General features: G+C 62.4%; 4 protein-coding genes across 11 annotated transcripts; 3 read left to right on the top strand and 1 right to left on the bottom strand.

The window, feature by feature from the left end:
* The first annotated feature begins 1,202 nt into the window (after positions 1–1,202).
* Positions 1,203–4,566, top strand: PTGDS (prostaglandin D2 synthase). Of its 2 annotated transcripts, XM_025475900.3 has the most exons (7): positions 1,203–1,425; positions 2,195–2,334; positions 2,424–2,500; positions 3,162–3,278; positions 3,421–3,522; positions 4,001–4,026; positions 4,325–4,474. In XM_025475900.3, the coding sequence occupies exons 1-6, from the start codon at positions 1,312–1,314 to the stop codon at positions 4,024–4,026; spliced, it is 576 nt and encodes a 191-aa protein (XP_025331685.1). In that variant the 5' UTR covers positions 1,203–1,311; the 3' UTR covers positions 4,325–4,474. The 2 variants fall into 2 exon arrangements, with proteins under 2 accessions (XP_025331685.1, XP_048970249.1); XM_049114292.1 differs by lacking the exon at positions 4,001–4,026 and having other exon boundaries at positions 3,421–3,531; positions 4,325–4,566.
* Position 4,567: 1 nt separating this feature from the next.
* LCNL1 (lipocalin like 1) lies at positions 4,568–9,015 on the top strand. Of its 7 annotated transcripts, none has more exons than XM_035720432.2 (7): positions 4,585–5,728; positions 6,120–6,259; positions 6,683–6,756; positions 6,849–6,959; positions 7,212–7,313; positions 7,553–7,578; positions 7,838–7,952. In XM_035720432.2, the coding sequence occupies exons 1-6, from the start codon at positions 5,630–5,632 to the stop codon at positions 7,576–7,578; spliced, it is 552 nt and encodes a 183-aa protein (XP_035576325.1). In that variant the 5' UTR covers positions 4,585–5,629; the 3' UTR covers positions 7,838–7,952. The 7 variants fall into 7 exon arrangements, with proteins under 7 accessions (XP_048970245.1, XP_048970246.1, XP_048970248.1 ...); XM_025475898.3 differs by having other exon boundaries at positions 7,692–7,952; XM_025475899.3 differs by having other exon boundaries at positions 4,587–5,728; positions 7,834–7,952.
* A 3,490-nt stretch (positions 9,016–12,505) lies between these two features.
* Positions 12,506–14,076, top strand: PAXX (PAXX non-homologous end joining factor). The gene is made up of 7 exons (XM_025475902.3): positions 12,506–12,714; positions 12,794–12,854; positions 13,082–13,131; positions 13,212–13,402; positions 13,481–13,549; positions 13,699–13,783; positions 13,884–14,076. Exons 1-7 carry the CDS (start codon positions 12,590–12,592, stop codon positions 13,921–13,923), a joined length of 621 nt encoding a protein of 206 aa, XP_025331687.1. The 5' UTR covers positions 12,506–12,589; the 3' UTR covers positions 13,924–14,076.
* A 651-nt stretch (positions 14,077–14,727) lies between these two features.
* On the bottom strand, positions 14,728–17,019 carry CLIC3 (chloride intracellular channel 3). The gene is made up of 6 exons (XM_025475901.3): positions 16,557–17,019; positions 15,721–15,830; positions 15,513–15,638; positions 15,286–15,392; positions 15,028–15,203; positions 14,728–14,954 (listed from the first exon to the last, which is right to left on the bottom strand). The coding sequence occupies exons 1-6, from the start codon at positions 16,590–16,592 to the stop codon at positions 14,745–14,747; spliced, it is 765 nt and encodes a 254-aa protein (XP_025331686.1). The 5' UTR covers positions 16,593–17,019; the 3' UTR covers positions 14,728–14,744.
* Between the last annotated feature and the right edge of the window lie 3,837 nt (positions 17,020–20,856).

Raw genomic sequence — 20,856 nt, 5'->3', positions numbered from 1 at the left:
CGTGGCCTAATACCTGCCCTCACAAGGCGAGTGACAGTGCCCAAGCTGGTCCCATTCAGGGAACTGAGAGGGCCTCATGCCTCCCCCTAGGTCATCTCTGAACAGCCAGAGACCAGGGCTGCCAGGAACCTAGCTTCTGGGTGGGACAGGAACCTGCACCCCCTGTGTGGGCTGGGCCTGCATCTTGCAGATGAGTGCCCCCTGACCCCCCAACCACAGCTAGAGCACCTCTGTGTCTGCACCCTACACGGGAACTTGTTCCTCTTCTGTGTCCCCCTCTCAGGGTCAGAGGCCAGACTCCTCGCCTCCTGCCTCAGAGCCAGGGACCCCACGCAGCCCCGTGTGGAGGCCCTGCCATCCCAGGATGACCTCGGGTTGAAGCCAGGGACAGGTGCATCTGTGAGATCTAAGTGGGGCCCAGGACCTCAGAGACAGCTGGTCTGCCCAGTGAGGCCAGGGGAGGGGGAGGCAGTCCTCCTTGGAAGATGGGGCCCCAAGGCCCCGAGGCCCCGAGGTCCCAGCTGGCAGGGACATGTGGTGTGAGTGGTTCTGACTCAGGTAACAGCCTGAGTCCAGACTGTGGGCAGGACCAGCATAGCTGGAACCACACAGATGGTGGGCCTGTGCCCAAGGCTGGGGGCCCCAGGGTGGGGAGGGTACCCAGGGGGCACCAGCTCCAGAGCCCCTGCAGTTGATTGTGGGGGAAGCTGTGCCCCACACGCCTGGCTTGGGCCCCACTCCCGGGGCAGATCTAGTTACCTTAGTTACCTGGGCCCGACTCTGCCGTCACCATCCAGGCCTTTCAGGACCAAACTCATACAGTGCAAATAGGGCCTGTCCCCTCCCAGGGTCACAGCTCAGGGAGAGATTGATGGTAGGGCTTGTGTGTATGGTCCCAAACCCAGGTAAGAAGTGACCAGAGGTCCCAGGCCAGGCAGCATGGAGGCATACGCTCCCCCCACTCCCCAGGGCTGCTGGGATGAGCCTTTGGGACTGGAGAGAGGACCAGCTGCAGGACCCTGGGCCTGACCCCTGCCCTCTCTCGGCCCAGGTGGCAGGGCCCGGGCGGATGCCCGTCAGAGCCTCTTACATAAGCAGCCCTGTGGGGGGCGAGGCTGCAGCTGGGCTCCACCGGGCTGTCCTCCCCCAGCATCACGAGCCTCCAGTGGGCTGTCCTTGGGCCTTGGGTGGAGGCCAAGTCAGGCCCATAAATAGGGGTCTCTCCAGCAGCCTCTGCTCCTCCTGCTGGCCTCCCTCACTCTGCCTGCACTGCTGGCCTCGCGCCCTGGTCACACACTCAGCTCCAGGACAATGGGTGCTCTCTGCACGCTGTGGCTGGGGCTGGTCCTGCTGGGGGTGCTTGGAGCCCTGCAGACGTCGGCCCAGGCCCAGGTGTCCCTGCAGCCCAACTTCCAACAGGATAAGGTGAGGGGCTCCGGGGCCCAGTCCCGCCCGAGGCACAGTGCCCTGTCGGGGGAGGGGTTGCTTTCTGTGGCCAACCGACCTGGGAAGAGGAGAGCTGAGCTGGAGGAGGAGGCGCGGGAGAACTTCACCCTCCCTGGTCCCTCAGCAATGCCCCCCCTGGAGCAGGGCCACTGAACCCCGACCGAGGCAGGGCAGCACCTGTGTCCGTGGGCGCGCACAAGGCACGTGCGGACACGCGGGCCGCACCCCCGCCTCCGTCACCCAAACACGGTTGTCGTCCAAGCCCACGACGCCCAGAGATAATCAGGGACACATTCCACACCTGAGTCCCAGGGCAGCCAGTGCGCGAGTGCGCGATGGGGATGGGCGACCGGGAGGCCCCCAGGATCGGTACGCGCAGGGCCGCGCCCCTCCCCCCCGCGCCCCACCCCGAGCTTTTCAGGCGCCGCCCACCGCCGGGGGGTGGGGGGGCCAAGCACCCTCCGCCCCTGTAGGGACGGTCCGGGCGCCCTCTGCCGCCCGTTCCCGCCACCGAACCAGCGGGGCCGGCGCGCAGGGGTGGGCGATGGGGGTGAGCGTGGGGCGTGACGGTCCTCCAGGGCGCGGGGCGGGGGCGGGGCCCTGCCGGGGGCAGGAGGGGCAGGGCGGGGGCGCGGCAAGAGGCGCGGGGCGGGAGAGGAGCCTGGCTCGGGGCGGGAGCAGGAGCGCCGCCTACCCAGGCCCTCCCGGGAGGGTCCTGGCCGACCCGGGCGGGGTCCGTTGGCCGCAGTTCCTGGGGCGCTGGTTCACCTCGGGCCTCGCCTCCAACTCGAGCTGGTTCCGGGAGAAGAAGAACGTGCTGTCCATGTGTATGTCAGTGGTGGCCCCGACCGCAGACGGAGGCCTCAACCTCACCTCCACCTTCCTCAGGTGGGACTGTGGGCCGGGCTTCTGGGGCCCCGAGCTCCCCGCCCCCGGCCCGGCCCCTGACCCCGGCCCCTTTGGTGACCCGCCCACAGGAAAGACCAGTGTGAGACTCGAACCCTGCTCCTACGGCCGGCGGGAACCCCGGGCTGCTACAGCTACACGAGTCCCCGTGAGTGGGGTCACCTCCAGGGACCCCTGGGTCCAGCCCTGGGCCCAGCAGTACGTGGGGCAGGCTGGCGGCCACTCCACCAAGGCCAGCTAGTCCCGGGTGTGCCTGGAGCTGCCCCAGGCTCAGGGCTGGGGGACCACGAACCCTCCCTTGGGGCGCTGGATCCTCTTTGCAGCAACGTCCAGGCCTCTCCCTGCCCCCCCCCATGGTGGTATGTCCCCAGGCTCAGTGCACAGGGGCAGCCCCCAGCCCCCCACTCCTCTGCCCAGTTTTCCACCCCGGGGCCAGGCCAAGGGCCTCTTCCCACCCCACTCCACCATTTACCCCCTTCCTTGGGAATGGCTTCCCACTAGGGAATCTTTCCTCTTCCCAGTTCTGGCTGAGGGGTTTGTGGCTGCACCAGGAGCCCCTAGTTTCCGAGAAGCCCCTAGATCCTGTGTGTCTGCCACGCCCCCAGGACCAGGACTTCTGGTTTGAGGACACTGGACCCTGCAGAGAGCAGGGGCTGTGGGGGCAGGAAGCTGGGGGCTTCCCCAGTGGGGGGGGCCTCCCTGGCTCCTTCCCACAGCCTGCCCAGGGAGAGAACACCTCCTCCCATGCAGAGGTGGGCCGGAGGTTTGGGCGCAGGGTCCCCAACCAGGATTCTGTCCTGCATTCCCAGACTGGGGCAGTACCCACGACGTGTGGGTGGTAGCCACCAACTACGAGGAGTACGCGCTTCTCTACACCGCAGGCAGCAAAGGCCTCGGCCAGGACTTCCACATGGCCACTCTCTACAGTACGCACCCCCCACGCCAGGGCCTCACAGTCTGGCCTCACAGATGGCTGTCTGGGATGGGGGGGGGCGCCCCAAGCTGCGGAGGCGGGGGCAGTGGAGAACTCCCCCAGCTGAGACCAGTGGCTTCTCCTTCCCGCACCAGGCCGCACCCAGACCCCAAAGGCCGAGATAAAGGAGAAATTCAGCACCTTTGCCAAGACCCAGGGCTTCACAGAGGATGCCATTGTCTTCCTGCCACAGACTGGTGAGGGGGGTGCTGCTAATCTGATGGGGAGGGATTAAGGTCAGATTTGAGGCAGACAGTCTCCTGATTTGGGGGGAGCCAAGGGGTGCAGTTCATCCGGCCAGACCGCCCACTGCCCACTGACTGGCACACTGTGGCCTCCGGAGCAGGGCAGTCTGTCCTCACCCTGTAACCTTGGCCTGCAACCCCTGGGTGGAGTACAAGAAGGAACACCCCCACCTGCCTCCCCAGTTTCACCAGGCAGTCTGGGGTGGGGTGCACGGGCCTTCCCTAAGGCCTGCTTGGGGCTCAGATGGGGACAGAACCCCCTCTTTGTGCAGAGGAGGGGAGAGAGTGATGAAGTGTGATGGATCAGCAGTGTTGGGGAGACTCGATTAGACCCAATTTCTGGGGCTGCAGGGAGGGGGCAGGTAGCCTAGGTAGGAAGGAGGCCAGGACTGGGGCGCTGACTAGGGCCCATGGGACTCTTTCTTGGCAGATAAATGCATGGAGGAGAACAAGTAGGTGAGTGTGGTGGGCTGTGGGCTGGCTTCAGCCAGCAGTCCCCACCCGCACCTGCCCACCCCCACCCCATGATGCAAGGGTGGGCCCAGGCACATGGGGCTTCCCAGGGTTGGGGCTCCACTGGGGTTTATGAGATTCCTGGGAGCAAGAGGAGCTGGAGGCGGGTGGGGTTGATGGGAAGGGAGGATTTTGGAGGGGTTCACTCCCCTGTGGCCTGGAGCCGTGAGGAATCTGGGGACCCTGGGGCCGGGAGGGCAGTGTGGCCTGCCCCACTCACTGGTCCTGCACTCTCTGCCAGGTGACCGCCGCCCCAGGACCTGGCCGTCCTGCACTGCTCTGCTCTTTCCTCTGAGACCCCCAGGACCCTGGCCCTGGTGCCTCCCTGCCCCCACCCTTGCCCCCTCAGGCTTTCTCCTGGCTCTGAGAATAAACTCCGGAAGCAAATCAACTGTCCAGCTCTGGCCCGTCTGTCCTGCGCTCCTCACTGCCTGGGCCCTGGCTCTGGGTTGCTCCCTGGGGACCTGACCACACCCCCACTCACTTTGGGCCTGTTTCCCCTTCCTCGCTGGAAAATTTCTGAGGCTCTTCGCGATGTGCCTGAGGGGTGGGCAAGGGCCCGCTGACGTGTGCTTCCAGTGGGGCGGGTCTGAAGTCAGACAGTGGGCGGAGCGGAAGTGCCATCACAGCCCTCACCCAATGCACTGGGCTCCGACCTTGCAACACCCCCTCTAGTCAGCTGGTCCTGGGCTGGGGCCCAGGCCTCTCCTCATCTCTAGGTAGGCGCCCGTGACCTGTCCTCTCACTCCGGGTCCAGAGAGGCCTGAGGCCCAGGGGAGCTTTGCACCCACTGGGTTTTTGAAAGGTGTGGGATTTGTATACTCAGGCTGGGTGGAGGTCGGGGCCATGGAGGACAAAGAGGGTCAAGGGTCCCAGGGACAAAGAGGAAGGCTACATTGTCCATGTGCTACCCCGTCACTGGAATGGACCGAGTGGGCAGAGGACGGGTCACCCTCACGTCTCCTGCGGCTGTGGCATGCCTCTGGCCTCCACATTCTCTCTCCCGGCCGTTCCCCAGACCCCTGGCACCAAAGCCACCCTTTGCCCGGGAGCACGGTCCCCACCCAGCAGCCCTGCTCCCCGTCTCCTGCCAAGGCACCAGATTCCAGGCCCTACCCGAAGCCCTCCTGGCTCCCAGAGTGCAGCATCGACTGCATCCTGCCCACCAGGCCCCAAACCCAGCCAAACTTAAGCTGGGCCCTATAGAGGCGCCCGGGGTTGTGAGGCTCAGAGGTCAGGGGGAGCTGCTTGGCAGCCTTCCTGGAGAAGAGAACCGGGGCAGACATCCCAGAAAGCCTGCCAGAAGTTCTGCCCCTCGTAGAGGGATCTGAGGTATCTCGCTGTCTGCCCAGGAGGAAACACCCCGGAGATGGGCGGGCTTGGCAAAGGAGCTGGGCCAGTGCACCGTAGGGCACAACCCTACCCGAACCTAATCGCAGTGGACTCGGTCCTGGGCCGGCAGCCAGCCGCCCCGGGGCATTCAGGGGTCATAAAGGCTGTGCAGGAGAGGCAACCCCAGCTCTCCAGCTAAGAACCACCCTCCACGATGCTGCAGGTGCTGCTGACCGGCTGGGTCTTCACCCTACTCAGGGCGTCGCTAAGCCAGGCCCAAGTCCCCATCCAGGCTGACTTTGATGCCACTCAGGTGGGCTCAGGCACCCTCAGGCGGGACACATCCCCTCTTCCTCCTGGATGACCACCTTGATTTGCTACTCTATCCAGGCCCCTGGGGCCTGCGTTATCCCCAGAGAGGCCAGAGGGCGAGAGATGCCCACATGCTCCAGTCCAAGCTCAGCTCAAATCGGGGGGACAGAGGAGAAGGGGAGGGCCCCACCCATCCACCCCATCAGCTGCAGGTAGGCTGGGAGGACAGCAGGCCCCTCTGCCTGGTCTGTGGCGTGGCTCACACTGCCACCACTCTCCCAGGCCTCAGATCCAGACAAGTCACAGCCACCTACCACCACGCTGAGTCAGGGATTCAGGGTAGATGTGGACACAAGGCCTGTGCCCCAGCTCCCCCTGCCCCCTCCCTGTAGTTCCAGGGCACCTGGTATGTGGTCGGGGTGGCCTCAGATGACCAGGGCTTCCTGAGCTCCAAGGACGAGCTGAAGATGTCCATGGTCTCGGTGACTGCCTCAGCCAGCGGTGACCTGGCCCTCAAGTTTGCGAACCCTACGTAAGTGACCCCCTGAGCCCCACCTCAGATCGGGCCTTATGCCTGGCCAGTGTGACACCAGAGGTGAGCCACCAAGAGCCCCAGGCATCCCTGGTGCACAGGGGTGTCAGACCCAGGCCCTCGTGGAGTCAGGGTTCTGGCCACAGAGGCATTGTGTTCCTGTGTCTGTGTGTGGGAGTCTGCAGGGGACACCCCACATCTCCTGCTGTGTCCTTGAGCCAGTAGTTAGCCCCTGCCCCCTCTCCCCACCCCAAGAGGGTTAGCTCACCTCTAAGCACCACCGTGAGGAGGGCACAGGGCCTCGGGGGCAGCCTGAGCATCAGCCCACCCCGTGTGGTCAGTGGTGCCTAAGTGGTGGCCCTATGCGACGTACTCGGGCAGTGTCTTTGGGAGGCTCAGGTTGTTGTGGCCCCTCCTCTCCAGGCCCGACGGCAGGTGCCAGAAGATGGACACAACATTGACCAAGGGTGCTGTGGATGGACAGTTCACAAACAGGGGTGCGGCGGAGGGGACTGGGGGGAGCAGGGAGGGCTCCTGAGCAGGTGGGGGGCCAGCCTGGGCCACAGGCTCACTGGCTCCCGCCTTCCAGCCATGCAGCAGGCTGACATCCGCGTGGTGGCCACCGACTACAGACGGTTCGCTGTACTCTACTTGGAGACTGAGGCCAAGGGCACGAGGAACGTCTGGCTGCAGCTCTTAGGTGTGCTGCGCTCGGGCACCCCTGCCCCATGCTGGTCACCAGGCACAGCCTCTCCTCCGGGGGCCCTGCCCCAAGGCTGCTCTGCACATTCCAGCAAGTTCTGAGTCTAAGTGGCGGGTGAAACCACCATCCTGCAGTGTGTCCTTGGGACCCCTCTCCCCTGTGTCTGTGGTAGAGGGCGCTGGACCCCTCCCACCCTGTCATCCTCCTCCAAACCCTGCCGCCCTGCTCACCAATGCTCCCTGCCCTCAGCCCGCACCCCAGAGCTGATACCCGAAGGTGCCCAGAAGATGCAGCAGCTGGCACCCCAAGTCGGCTTGAACCCCAGCCAGGGCACCCTGCTGCCCCAGTCAGGTGAGTGCCGCCCCCGTGCTGGCTCAGGGCCACAGGAGACCCCACACGGCTGGGATTCGGGACAGGAGTGCCAGAGGCAGCCTGGCCTATCTGGGTCAGAGGGCAGGACTGTGCCCTGGCCAGTGGCCCCCCAGGAGGGGATGGCAGACAGGGAGGCTTGCTTATTCAGGGGGGCTAGGAGACGCCCCCCTGGGGAAGGGGGCCCAGGATGGCTCCTCAGGCCCCACTCTCTCCCACAGACCAGTGTGCTGGTGCCTTCTCCTAGGTAAGTACTTGGAGTCCCGCTCCCCAGACCATACGGGGCCTAGTGCCCCGCTGACCCCCAGGGGCCCCTCTTGGCCAGAAGGCTGCACAGTGGGGTTCTGATCCTGGGAGCAGGTGACAGTGGTACCCCCGAATGGAGCCGGGACACAGGAAGCAGGGAGGAAGAGCAAGGTGTGGCCCTGGGGCTGGCCCCACGAGGGCAAGAGGGGCAGGAACACGGCACTCACCCCCCTCTACCTGCCCTCTTGTCCACAAGGAAGGATCCGGCCCGGGAGTGCCAGCGGTGGCAGTCTGCTCTGCCTACTGGGCCTTCCTCAAAGAGCCACCACTTCTCTCTGCCACCCCTGCCCCTGCACAATAAATAATCTAAAGCCACAGCTGTGTATTTCTTCACCCTCCACGGTGGTTGATGGCTCCAGGCCCAGAGTGGGACCCCTGGCTGTGTGCACCAGGGCAGATGCTTCAATAGGGGGTGGGGGCTGGGGCGGGGGGCAGGCTCTGCTCTGACAGAGGCAGCTTTCCAGACAGACAGGGGCAATCACAGAAGCTTCCTTGCCCCACTTCCCCTGCCCTGCCCCGCATACCAGGGCACCCGCCAGAGGGATGTCACCCATGTGCGGCAGCCCAGGCCTAGCCGGCTGCCCACATTGGACCTCCTGGGCCTCTGGGGTCCTCCCAAATCACAGCACGGGGCAGGTATCTGGGCTACTTCTGTCCCCCTTCTTCTCCCCTGACCTCTGGCCCCAAAGTGCCTGCAGTTCACTTCTCACCTGGAGCCAGAGAAAACGAGTGTGTGCAAAATGCTGTCCCAACATTGAGTCTATGTTGGGTAATGTCACTCTTCTCTGAAGACACTTCGTCCTGCAGAATTTGAGGGTAAAATGGCATGACCTCGGGGTAATGTGAATAGTTCAGAAAAAAATAATGCTGGAGGGATCCCTGGGTGGCGCAGCGGTTTAGCGCCTGCCTTTGGCCCAGGGTGCGATCCTGGAGTCCCGGGATCGAATCCCACATCGGGCTCCCGGTGCATGGAGCCTGCTTCTCCCTCTGCCTATGTCTCTGCCTCTCTCTCTCTCTGTGACTATCATAAATAAATAAAAAAATTTTAAAAAAATTAAAAAAAAAATAATGCTGGATGGAAACATGTAAGATAATTGTTCTATCGGAGCTATGGTTCGTTACACATTCTGCTTTTTCAGTTGGTTAGATGTTTTTAATTAAAAACACAGCCCTGGGGCCCCTGGGGGACTCAGGTGATGAAGTGTCTGCCTTCAGTCCAGGTCATGATCCCAGGGTCCTGGGATTGAGTCCCCGAGTTGGGCTCCCTGCTCAGTGAGGAGTTTGCTTCTCCCGCTGCCTCTGCCCCTCCTCCCGCTTGTGCGCTCTCTCTCTCTCTCTCTCTCTGTCTTTCAAATAAATACAATCTTTAAAAAATAAAGGTGGCTCAAGATTCTTCAAAAAAAAAAAAAAAAAAAAAAACAAACCCACAGTCCCATCCTGCCAGGTTTCCTGTCTTGACTGGGCTCCTTCTGGGCTGGGAGGTCACAGAGGGAAAGAGCCCCTGACACCTGGAGTCCCAAACAGCCCTTCCACCCCTGCACCTGACTCCTGGGTACCCAGTCTCTGGCCCGTCTGTAGACCCGTCCAGGGCAAGGAGCTGCCCCGGTCTCTCCACTGCCCCCAGCCTGACAGCAGCCTGGAATTGAATCTCTGGGGGTGGGGACAAGTGTGTGGGAAGGCCCCCTCTCACATGTGACCTGTGAGCTCACCCACCCACCTTTCCTGCCAACACTTGGGTGAGCTGCTGTCTGCCCACCTGGAGAGGCACCTGCTGAGAGATACTGTCAGAGCTCCCAGTGGTAAATAAACTCCGCGTGGATTAGTTGCCCTTTGGCTCCCACATGGACCAGGAGAAGATAGGGTGAAGGGTGCCACCGGTGTCTCCACTCTCACCAGGCTCTGGGTTCCCTGCCCTCCCACGTCCTCTGGGAAGGCTCTGCAGTGGGGATGTGCAGGTGGCCCGCCATGCCTTCTGGACACCCTTCCTCAGAGGGAGGCTCCTCTCTGGGGTGGGGCAGCCCAAAAGGGCCCCTCTGGACCCCAGGAGGGCTGTCCCCTCCAGGCACCTGCAGATGCACCCAGGGCTCATCGCCTCCTGCACCCCACTCTCCTCACCAGCTCCCTCAGCCAGTTCTCTCCCCAGATGCCTGCTGGGGAATTCGGAGTGTGGGATCAGCTCATTCCCTGCTCAGCTCCCAGCCATGCCCAGGCATTCCATCTCACCAATGGGAAAGGCCAAAGTCCCTCCCTGATCAGCCCTCCTTTGATCTACCACTTACTCTCTTCCCTTCAGCCCTGCTAAACAAGTCGTGACTCCTGAACACCCCGGCCCCGCTCCCCTGGGGGGTTCCTATCCCGGCTCCCTGCTACGCTAGCTCCCTCTGCTCCTCTGAAATCTGTGCAGGTACTGCCCTGTGTGCTCCCTCCTTGGGCCTCCACAACCCCTCTGCGGACCTCTGGAGCCGGTCCTCCTCCATGTCCTTTGCAAGGCCGGAGGCTAGCCCGCACTCCCCTGTACCCCCCTCACCCTGGCCCAGAGCCCGGGCTTGGAACCCTGCTTGGGCCCCTCTCTGGTTGATTGGAGAATCTCCCATCAAGGTCCTTACCCACACCTGCCAAAACCCTTTTTCCACACAAGCTGACATTGACGGGTCATCGTTGGGCCTGCCTCATTCTTCTGGAAACATTGTCCTAGGCGCCAAGCACTGGGCCTGGAGGACTTAAGGTTGAAAGCCGTCCTAGGGGCTGGGGACTCCACACTCACGCTCTTGACATGGTCCTCCAAGGAGTCTGCGTCCATAGCAGCCTCCATCTTCTCCATCATACAGCAAGAGGGGCCCCTCTCCAAACCTGCCCCAGCCGAGTCCTCCAGGGGAAGAGCGTTTCTGCACTCCCCACCTGTAGGGCTCCGCTATGATTCCCCACCCCCACCCGGCCTACCTGCACTCAGATCCTTGGCCCAGCATCCAAGAGCTCTGCCCTGAGGGACTCAGCTGCCCTCTGCTAATCTCCCTGCACCCCCAGCCTCCAACCCTGCAGCCCTCAGTGGCCTCTCCTCATGGCACTGGACGGGCTTTATACACAGAAATCAGTTGTACCACTCCCTGCCCCACCCCTGCTTGAATCCTCCTGCAGCTCCCCGTTCTGTATTTGTTCACCCCCAGTATTGTTGACTATCTCTGCACCAAGCAGTGTCTGAGCATTGAAGATGCAATGGCAAGTAAAACAGACATAAAGTCCTGCCCTGTGGACCACTGGGAGAAATGGGCAATAAACAGGATAAATAAATGTATTAGTCACCTACAGCTGAGTAACAAATTACCCCTAAATTATCTCCCCAGTTTCTGAGGGTCAGGAGTCTGGTCCTGGGTGTTCTGGGGCCTTCAGCAAAAGACTTCTCACGAGGCTGCAGCCATGCCCATGGCCAGGGCAGGTGCTCCTCAGAAGGCCCCGCTGGGAGGGTTCTGCTTGCCAGTTTCCTCGCCAGCTTCCTCGCTAGCCATTGCCTGTCCAGATGTGTCCACAGGGCTGGTGAGCAATTCAAGAAGGAGAAAGAAGGGACAGCCCATCACTTCTGGAAGCAAATTACTCAAGGCCTTCAGTTGGAGGGGAGGGCAGGTGCATAAACGTATGGACATGGGAGGTAGAATGGTTGGTGCCTTCATGGAGGCCACTGCCACAGTGAGCAAACCAGAATGTACATTATATAGTGACAAGTCTGGAAGACAAGTCCATAAAGCAGGAGAGAGGACATGAGACATTGGGCAGACTGTTGCAGTTTAATGTAAGGTGACAGGCCTCCTCTTGAGTGAACATCTGATGGCACCACGTAAGTCTGGGGAGTGGGTGTACCAGGCAGAGAGGTCACTTGAAGGTCCTGAAGCAGGAGCCTGAGGTTGTCAACCAGGGGTCCATGGGAGACACACCGGCATAGCCTACAGACCCCCAGAGCGGCCCTCCACAACCCCACCCTCCCCGCCAATGCCCTCTGTCCAGCCGGGAGCAGCACTATGCTTACCCACGGTGGACTCTACTTGCAGGGCCGCTCCCTGTGCCCAGGATCCCCATCCTCCCCTCTCCTGGCACGCACACCCACCCCACCCCACCAGGTCCCCAGCTCACAGGGCTGGGGCACTACCTGACAGTTTTCATGTTGCCTGTGTTTAGTATGTGACCCTCCCATTAGATCTCACAAGCCCTGTCCGCTAGGGAAGCTGTGCCCGATGCCTCGGACTCCAGGAGGCACAGAAGGGGAGTCAGGCAAACACTGTAGGCAGCCTTCTGCACGGAGCGCCTTGCTTCCTTCGCCTGTGCATTGCGACCTGTGACGGCTTGGCCTTTGGAAACTGTGTATCTCGGGGAGGGTGAGAGCCGGGGCGGGGGTGGGGAGAGCGGAGGAAGTCGCCAGGACCGCAGGGGCCAGGAGGGAAAGGAAGGAAGCCCGGATTCGGAGTGGGGTTAGGTGCCAGGCATGCAGGAGCCTCCACTCTGGGTGGGGATAGCACTCGGGCAGGCCTGCCGGGTGACCCCGCCCCAGGCTCTCAGACCCCGCCCCAGACCGAGCCCCGCCCAGGAACCCCGCCCCAGGCGCTCAGGCCCCTCTCCAGGCCGAGCCCCGCCCATGTGCCCCCGCCCCAGGTGATCAGGCCCCGCCCCTCCCGTAGCCCCGCCCAGACGCGTAGGCCCCGCCCCCAGACCGAGCCCCGCCCAGGTAGCCCCGCCCCGTGCCCCTCGCTTGGTCCGCAGCGCCCCGCCAGTCCCGCGGGGCTCCAGGGTCCTCCCGGCCGGGTCGGGCCGAGGCCGTAAGCTCCGCCCCGCGCAGGCCCTGTGGGCACCGCTCGGGCAGGCCCCGCCTCCTGCCGCCTCCTGTTCCGGAGCCGGCTTCCCGCGCAGGCGCCCTGGGCCCACAGCGGTGCTCCCCGGGCGGGTGGCGGTCGGCTCGCTGCGGTGCCATGGTGCCGCCGCCGCTGTCGTCGGCTCTCTGCACGCTGCCGCCAGGCCCCGGGCCTCCGCGCTTCGTGTGCTATTGCGAGGGGGAGGGACGCGAGGACGGAGGCCCCGGCGGCTTCAACGTCTAGTGAGTGCGAGGTGCGCAGGGTGCTTGGGGCTCAGACCGAGGAGCGGGCGGTTCCCCCTGACGGCCCCTCCCCCCACAGTGTGACGGACGCCGCGGAGCTTTGGAGCACCTGCTTCACGGCGGACAGCCTGGCGGCCCTCGTGGGTAGCGGGGCTCCTGGGCGGGCCTGGAAGCCCCCAGCTCCCCATACCTGCCGTGCGGACCAGCAGTGGGATCGGGGGGGGGGGCGGTCTGAGGTTCCCCGGGGGCGGGGAGGGGGTCTGGACACCCTTGCCCCAGCTCTGTGGCGGCAGTCCTCTAAGACTGGTCAGGCAGTTTTGGGTTCCAGGGTCTAGGGTAGCTGGTGACCAGCCCCTGTGCTCTATAGAAAGCCCGTTTCGGCTTGAGTGCGGCTGAGGATATCACCCCCCGGTTCAGGTGAGCCCCTGGGCAGAGGGAAAGGGTGGGAGTGGAGCAAGTGGGTCTGGACACAGCACTCAGCACCCCTCCTTTCCTAGGGCAGCCTGCGAGCAGCAAGCTGTGACTTTCACCCTGCAGGAGGACAAAGCATCCCTGACCCTTCCAGGGGGGCCCTCGGCAGTGGATCTCAACCTCTCCAGGGTGCCGGGCCCAGAGGCAGCCTCCAGGCTGCAGGCACTGACACTGAGCCTGGCAGAGCAAGTGTGCATCTTGAAGAGGCAGCTGGCAGGTGGGGTGAGGAGGGGGTGCCCTGAATCTTTACCGGGGTCCCCCTGTGCATGCCTCCACTCTTGGCTTTGTTCTTCAGCTGTGGAGGTGACAGCTGCCAGCCCCAGAAAGAGCCCTTGTCAGGTGGGGCCCCAGCTCTTCCTACCAGGTAAGGCCTGTCACTTGCAAGTATGGTTGGGGCTGTGCTCTTCCCTCTGCACCTCAATGACCCCAGAACAAGATTCAAACTCCAGGATTGGGATTTTGACCCTGGAATGCACCAGACTCAGGAACTCCCTCCCGTCCTGTTTCCCTCAGACCCGGATCCTCAGAGAGTTGGCCCTGGACTTGGGGTCAGGAGGCGGTGTCCAGGCGAGTCCCTCATCAACCCTGGCTTCAAGAGGTACTCCCTCCCTGCTCCTCCCTCCTGTGCCCAGGGTCAAGACCTGGATGGCTGTTGCCGGCCCCATAACACCACAGTGTCACCTCCTCTTCTCTCCCAGTAAGAAACCAGCCGCTGGTGTAGACTTTGAAAGCCCCTGAAGATGCAGCAGAGTGTGACCTTGCCAGATACCTGCCTGCAAGTGGGGACAGCTCTGAGACCCGACGATCTCCACCTGCTCCTCCTACTGCAGGGTGGGAGCGCACCTGCTTCTCAAACCCCTTCTCTATGAAATAAATGCTTCCTCAGATGGAGGAATGAGCCCCGCTCTGGGGGTGGCTGGGGGACAGGGGTCAGGGATCCCCCCTGGGTGTGTGCTCTAGCCCGGGGCTTCAGGGCATGAGCAGATGCAGCAGCCTCCAAGCTCCGGGTGGAGGAGGCCCCCAGGTCTCCAGACTCACCCCGCTGCCCCTGCCTGGTGAGCACAGCAGCCGGGGGACTGGAAGGCGGGGCAGGGCTCCTTGAGGCTGGAACTCTATTGCCAACAGCTCCAGGCACACACTTCACTCTCCCAGACCCCACCCGACCAGGCACAGCCACGGACATCCCACACTGCATACACACTAGATCCTATAGGCTTTGGAGGGTGGCTTGCTCCCTGGGCAGGGCTGAGGAATGTGGGCTGGCCCCACCCCCTGGCCAGGAGCCCCTAGGTGCCCAGGCTGGGCTCTGCTCCCCACCCTCCTTGGCCATCCTGCTGCCCCACCCCGGCCTGACTGGTTTGGGAGCCCGATCCAGTCCCTACCACCCCTGACAGGGTGAGTAGGGGAGGTAGGTGGAACCACCCACTGGGTTCTCTGCCCCTGTCATTCTGGGCTGTCACGTGGAGCTGTGCATTGCCTGGCAGCGGTTTGGGGGTGACAAATCCAGGGCCCTCTGGGCCCTCGAAGGTTAGGACACACTCGTTGGGGCAGACATGCCTTTATGGGGCTGTAGAAAAGCAGACAGGGTGGCGGTCAGCAGTGGGGAGGGGATAGCGGGGGTGTACGGCCATCCGGTAGGCCGCCAGGATCTCAGCACTGCATGGGCACGTGTACTTGAACTCCTTCACCTGCAGCGCGCTCTCCAGGTAGCGGCGGACGCCGCACAGCTCAGCGGGTATGGGCACTTGGCGGAAGTGTGTACATACCGTCTGCCGGCAAGGGGCGCGAGGTCAGGGCCTTGCAGGAAGCACCCCCCACCCCTGTCCCGCGTGTGGCACTCACATCCATGATGTACAGCTTGGGCAGCAGGCTGCAGTCGGCCAGCGTGAGCTGGTCGCCGTCCAGGAAGCGGCGGCGTGACTCCTGAAGCTGTGGCTCCTGTGCCAGCTCGTGTTCAAGGGGCCTGCGCAGGTAGCCGTCCAGTCTGGTGAGGGCGCGCAGCAGCAGCTGGTACAGAGCTGCGGGGGTGGGGTGGGGCACTGTGAGGGCCGGGCCAGGCCAATGTCCCCCTCCCACCCCACGGCTCGAGACCCTCCTCACCATTGTCCTGAGCGGGCACTGGGTTCTTGATGAACGCGGAGAACCTGTGAAAGACGTCGTTGCCTGCCGTGGTGGACTCCCTGTACCGAGGTGCCAGGCTGGGGAATCTGCAGGGAGCCAGGGAAGCTCCGGTCAGACCCTGGTGTCGCGCCCCCTTCCCCGCCGCACCCTCAGCATTTCTCTAGGGCTCCTACAGGGAACCCATATTCGCCCCTGCCGCCACGCACTCAGGTGGCCCCAGTGTCTCCTCCAGAAACTCTTCGATCTGCAATGTGTCCGTTTTGGCGTCGCCATCGTAGAGAAGGATAGGCAACTGCGAGCCGGGTGCAAAGTCCTTGAGCACATCCAGGGACCTGTGGGCATAGGCAGGTGGGGAAGCTGCTGCTCAGGAGGGCCAGAGGCCCAGCCATGGTCCCCTGGGGGCAGGGGGCTCACCTGCGAGTGTCCACCGTGGTGAGGGTGAAGGGCACACCCTTGAGCAACAGGAGCATGAAGAGCCGCTGGCAAGAAGGGCAGTGTCCCACGCTCTCACCGTCCTCGCTGGCCTGGGCGGGTAGGGTGGAGGGGGCCGGGGCAGAGGGTGCCAGGGCAGAGAGCAGACCTAAGAATTTTGCCAGAGAGGACCCTGCCTACCCCCGCTCTGTGCCTGGAGCTTGGTCGGCCACGCCCTCAACAAGTGATGGGTGAGAGCCCTTGACTGGGTCCCTGGTGGGGGGGCCCAGGGACATGGCCCCTGGGGACCCTTATCTCCAGCACCTGGGCAGAGGCCAGCCTCCCGGTCTCCAGGCCCTCCAGGCTGGTCACGAGGGCAGGGTGGGCCGAGTACTGTTTTCTGAGTGATTCATGCTGCCAACTGGACACTGGCTGGCAGCACACTCACTGCCCCACACCCCAACGATGGGGGAAGGCCAGGGCTGGCAGCCGGTGCACAGGGATCCACAGCCCCGGGCAGTGATGCAAGCAACGGGGGTCACCCGGCCCAGCCCCCCTCCTGCAGCGCTGACCTCCACCCTCACACGAGCCTCGGCTGCCAGCTGCTGATCAGCACCTCCCCACTGAGGGGCTTCGCCCCCGGCTTCCCCTCGCATGGCCTTCGGGGCGGCTCCCCAGGCCCTCGCCCAGTCCTGGCCCCTTTCCTCAGCCTCCACAGGCAACCTGCATCCAGTGCACACGCAGCCTCTGGGGCCCACTGCCTGCCCCAGAAAGCCGAGCCCCACTGAGCATGCTCCTCCCCGGGCCGCCTGCCCGCCTGCCCACCCACCCGGTGGTACCTTGACAAACAGCTGGAGCTTGGCAGTCTCTGCCATGGTGAGGAGCGCAGCGCGGTGGGAGGCAGTGAGGCAGGGGTGGGAGCCTGGGGAGCCCTTTAAAGCTGGGGTGCTCCGCCCTCCCCAGCCCAGGGCCCGCCCCACCGAGTCATCCCCCCTTGCAGGCAGGCCAGCCGTTGGGGCTCTGGGGCCTGTGTCCAAGTGCAGGGGTGTGACTGGGGGGCTGCCGGTGCTGCGGCCCCAGGGGGCTTTGGGGGTTCAGAGGTGGGGAGAGAAAGGAGCCAGCCTGGGCACAGGGCTGCCCTGGATCAGGATCAGTCCTGCCATGAGCCCACGGCCCTCCCTGCAGTGAACACCCCACTGTCCACTGGGGTCCCCAGCCCAAAAAGCTGAGGAGTGAGTAGGAGAAGCAAACACCCTAGCCCTGGCCTTGGTTTCCCCATCTGTCTACCTCCTGGGCAGGGAGGCCCCTCCCATCACTGAGCTGGGTCAGCCCCGCCCCTGGACCAGCCCACATTCCAGGAGTGCTGCTGGCCTGCCCAGGTGCCCCTCCTTGGCCAGCCACACCCCCTGCCGTCCCTACCCTCCCAGGGGGTCCCAGGCAGGCTTCCTCCACCTTAACCTTCCCCAGAAGCACCATGAGAAGGTTTAGGAGCTACAACCTCCAGCCCATGCGTCAGCCTGCTCACGGTTGGCTGGAAGGAACCTCTAGAGGACGTTGTGGGTACCCCCTAACCTGTCCCGCCTGTCTGGTGGCTCACAGTCCTGGGTGAGGGTGCCCCGAGGGAGGGGCCTGCCAAAGCCTACGCTGCCCCTCCACACAGCTGGGGACCTGCCTGTACCTTTGCCTCCTCCCTCCGGCTCCCCCTTAGGCACCAGTGCCTCTGCTGCTCCTCCACAATGGGGTGGGGGCTTGGCCCACTCACCTGCTGCTCCGGGCGCATACACCCCAGCCCCAGGGAAGGCCCAGGGCCCCCTCCACACCTGTGCATGCCTGCCAGCCGTCCTCTGGGTATTTCTGTGTGTGTAAAAATAGCCCCGTGCATCTGTAGGTATGATCAGGAGATGGACCAGCAACCAGGTAGCTCAGAGAAAAGGAAATACACCGACACTGACAGAGTGAATGGGAGCATGTCTCACTTCACACTTATTTCAAGAGACAAACTAGGACAGGACCTGGTTCGGGGCTGCAGCGGGTAAAGATGTGGCTCTGTACTCAATGAGGGGGTGAGAAGCCCCCCTCAGCCCGGGGACACATCAACGAATGCGTGCTGTCCCCTGGGCAGCATGGCCCCATCTGCAGGAGGGACCCGGTGACTTCCTGGGACAGGACACAGGTGGTGAGTCTCTAGTCTCGGGTTGGGTGATGTGGCTGAGTTGTGCCCCTGCCATCCACGTGTGAAGTCCTCGCCGCCCGGGCCTCAGACAGAGCCCTGACAAGCCATCCTACTGATATGGGGTTATCAGGGCAGGCCCTGCCCCACTATGACTGTGTCCTTGGAAGCGGGCAGTTTGTTTAAGATTTTATTTATTTATTCATGAGAGACCCAGAGAGAGAGAGAGGCAGAGACACAGGCAGAGGGAGAAGCAGGCTCCCTGCAGGGAACCTGATGTGGGACTTGATCCCAGGACCCCGGGGTCACGGCCTGAGCCAAAGGCAGACGCTCAACCCCTGAGCCACCTGGGCTGCCCCGGAAGCGGGCAGTTTGGATGCAGACACACATGGATGCCATGTGTGGATGGAGGCCAAGGACAGGTGGTGCTGCTCCAAGCCCGGGCCACCACCACAGTGGCGACCAGCCCTCCCCAGCCTCGATCTTGGACTTCTGGCCTCCACATGGGGGTATTTTCTGTTGCTTTCAGCTGCGCGAGTGGCAGTAATGCATGGCCACCCTAGCAACACCGCATCAGTGTGCGTCTGTCCAAGGCTGAGCCCCTAACCTGAGGAAAGCCACGAGGGTGTCCTCAGACATGTCTCAACTTCCTATCATGATTTGGTCGTCGATGTCTTTAAACAGGACCAGAAAAAAAATAAAAATAAAAAAAAAATAAACAGGACCAGAAACTCAGACACCAACCTTAACTGACTGAGGCCTGTGGGGGCCCCCACAATCTTCCCTGCTGCCACCCCCTGCGTCCACAGAGCAGCCGTGGGGGGCTGTGGGCCTGCTGTCCTCCTCTCAGGCCCTTCTCTTCCTTCCTGGAGGCTCGGGGTGGGGGTGGGGGATCCGGCCGCCATCCCAGGAGTTGCAGGGCCCAGCATCATGCATTGTTCGTCACTCCTTCCCTGACCCCGGGCTGCGGGCCCTTTCCGGCCATGTTCTAATGACCTGCTCTGCAAGGAGACCGGACTCCTGGGGGGTGGTGAGGGGCCTCGTGGTGGGAATGTGCACGGGTGTTTGCTGGCCCCTGTCGCTGAGAGCCACGGAGCCATGAGCCTGTCCCGAGGCCAGAGGGGAGTCCGAATACCAGTGTGCCCGCCGGAACCAGGCTCCGAGAAGACGGCCCGGCCAGATGCTGGGTGGGGAGTACAAAGCAGGCTTGGGAATTCTAACGGAGAGGGAGTCTCCAAAACAATGTCCTGGACGAGCCGAAGGGACACCAGAGCCACCACGGAGGACTTCCACTGGCCGAATCCTGAGTATTTAGAGTGTAAAAAAGATGGTGACAGAATCATACGCTTTTGGGCAGCCCGGGTGGCCCAGCGGTGTAGCGCCGTCTTCGGCCCAGAGCATCATCTTGGAGTCCCGGGATCAAGTCCCACGTCGGGCTCCCAGCATAGAGCCTACTTCTCCCTCTGCTTTGTGTCTCTGTCTCTCTGTGTCTCTCATGAATAAATAAATAAAATCTTAAAAAAAAAAAAAGAATCGTACCCTTTCAAGGGGTTAAAATGGTAAATATTACATGTATTTGCCCACGACAAAAAAAAAAAAAAAAAAATCAGATGACAGCAGCAAATGACAATATTTTGATTTTTTTTTTTTTAAAGATTTTATTTATTCACGAGAGACACAAAGAGAGGCAGAGACAGACAGAGGGAGAAGCAGGCTCCATGCAGGGAGCCCGTCGTGGGACTCGATCCCGGGACTCCAGGATCACGCACTGCGCTGAAGGCGGCGCTAAACCACTGAGCCATCCAGGGATCCCCAATATTTTGATTTTTTAAAAACTCATGAATCCACAGTGATCTAGTTCTAAAACTGAAGGTATTTGAAAAAAAATGCCAGCTAATAAATGCAGAAAGGATGAAATAGTTAGAAAAACATTTTGGGGCACGTGCGTGGCTCAGTCTGTTAAGCACCGGCTCTGGGTTTTGCTCACGTCACGATCTCAGGGTTGGGGGAACCAAGCCCCACACTGGGCTCTGTGCTCAGCACACCCACCCCCTGTCCCAATAAATAAATAAATCTTTAAAAGAAAGAGGGGATCCCTGGGTGGCTCAGTGGTTGAGTGCCTGCCTTCGGCCCAGGGCATGATCCTGGAGTCCTGGGATGGAGTAATGCATCAGGCTCCCTGCATGGGGCCTGCTTCTCCCTCTGCCTGTGTCTTTGCCTCTCTCTCTCTCTCTTTCTCTGTGTGTGTGTCTCATGAATAAATTAAAAATAAAAATAAAAGAATAAAAAATTCCATTTTGCAACCCCCGCCCCAGGGGGATAAGAGTTTTGAGAAACAAGATTTCACATGACCCTCCTTCCTCCTGGGGGGTCTCCTGTGTCCCATAGTCCCCTTGAGGGGGGCTCTGGTGGGAGACTGACCATGGCCAAGCTCTAGGGGCACTGGCTCTGGGACGCCCCCTTGTGGCCTGTCTCCAGGTCCCATTGCTACTGAGCAGCCCCCTCTCAGCTCCTGGGAGCCTCTACAAGGCCCCAAGGTTTGTACACACTCCCTCCTGGACTTGGGTCTCAGCCTAGAGGTCGCCTCCTCCTGCAAGCCCCCTGCCTATCCTGGATAAGATGGAAACAGCCCAGCACACACTGCCCATGGACCCTCGGTGCGCCCTGGGCCCAGGGGTCGGGGAGGTGGCTCAGTGTGCAGGCCTGCGGGGAAGGCCTCAGTGACACAGAGAAACCCACTCTGGACCCGCCTCCAGGCAGGGAGTCTGGGCTCTGTGGGTGGGCAGGGGAGGGGAATGAGGGACAGCCATTTCCTCAGTCTCCCCATCTGCACCAACAGCTGCACACAGGGATGAACCCCCCACTCTCCTCCAGGTTCACCCTGGCTCAGGGCTCCAGGCCCCATATCTGTGCCTGTAGGGAGGGGACCGAACCTCGGCATCAGTGGGCCCATCTTCACCCCAGCACCC

Source organism: Canis lupus, chromosome 9 (assembly GCF_003254725.2).
Source record: "Canis lupus dingo isolate Sandy chromosome 9, ASM325472v2, whole genome shotgun sequence".
Classification (NCBI taxonomy): domain Eukaryota; kingdom Metazoa; phylum Chordata; class Mammalia; order Carnivora; family Canidae; genus Canis; species Canis lupus.
Note: the sequence above shows the minus strand (reverse complement) of the source record. Positions and strands in the feature narration are given on the sequence as shown.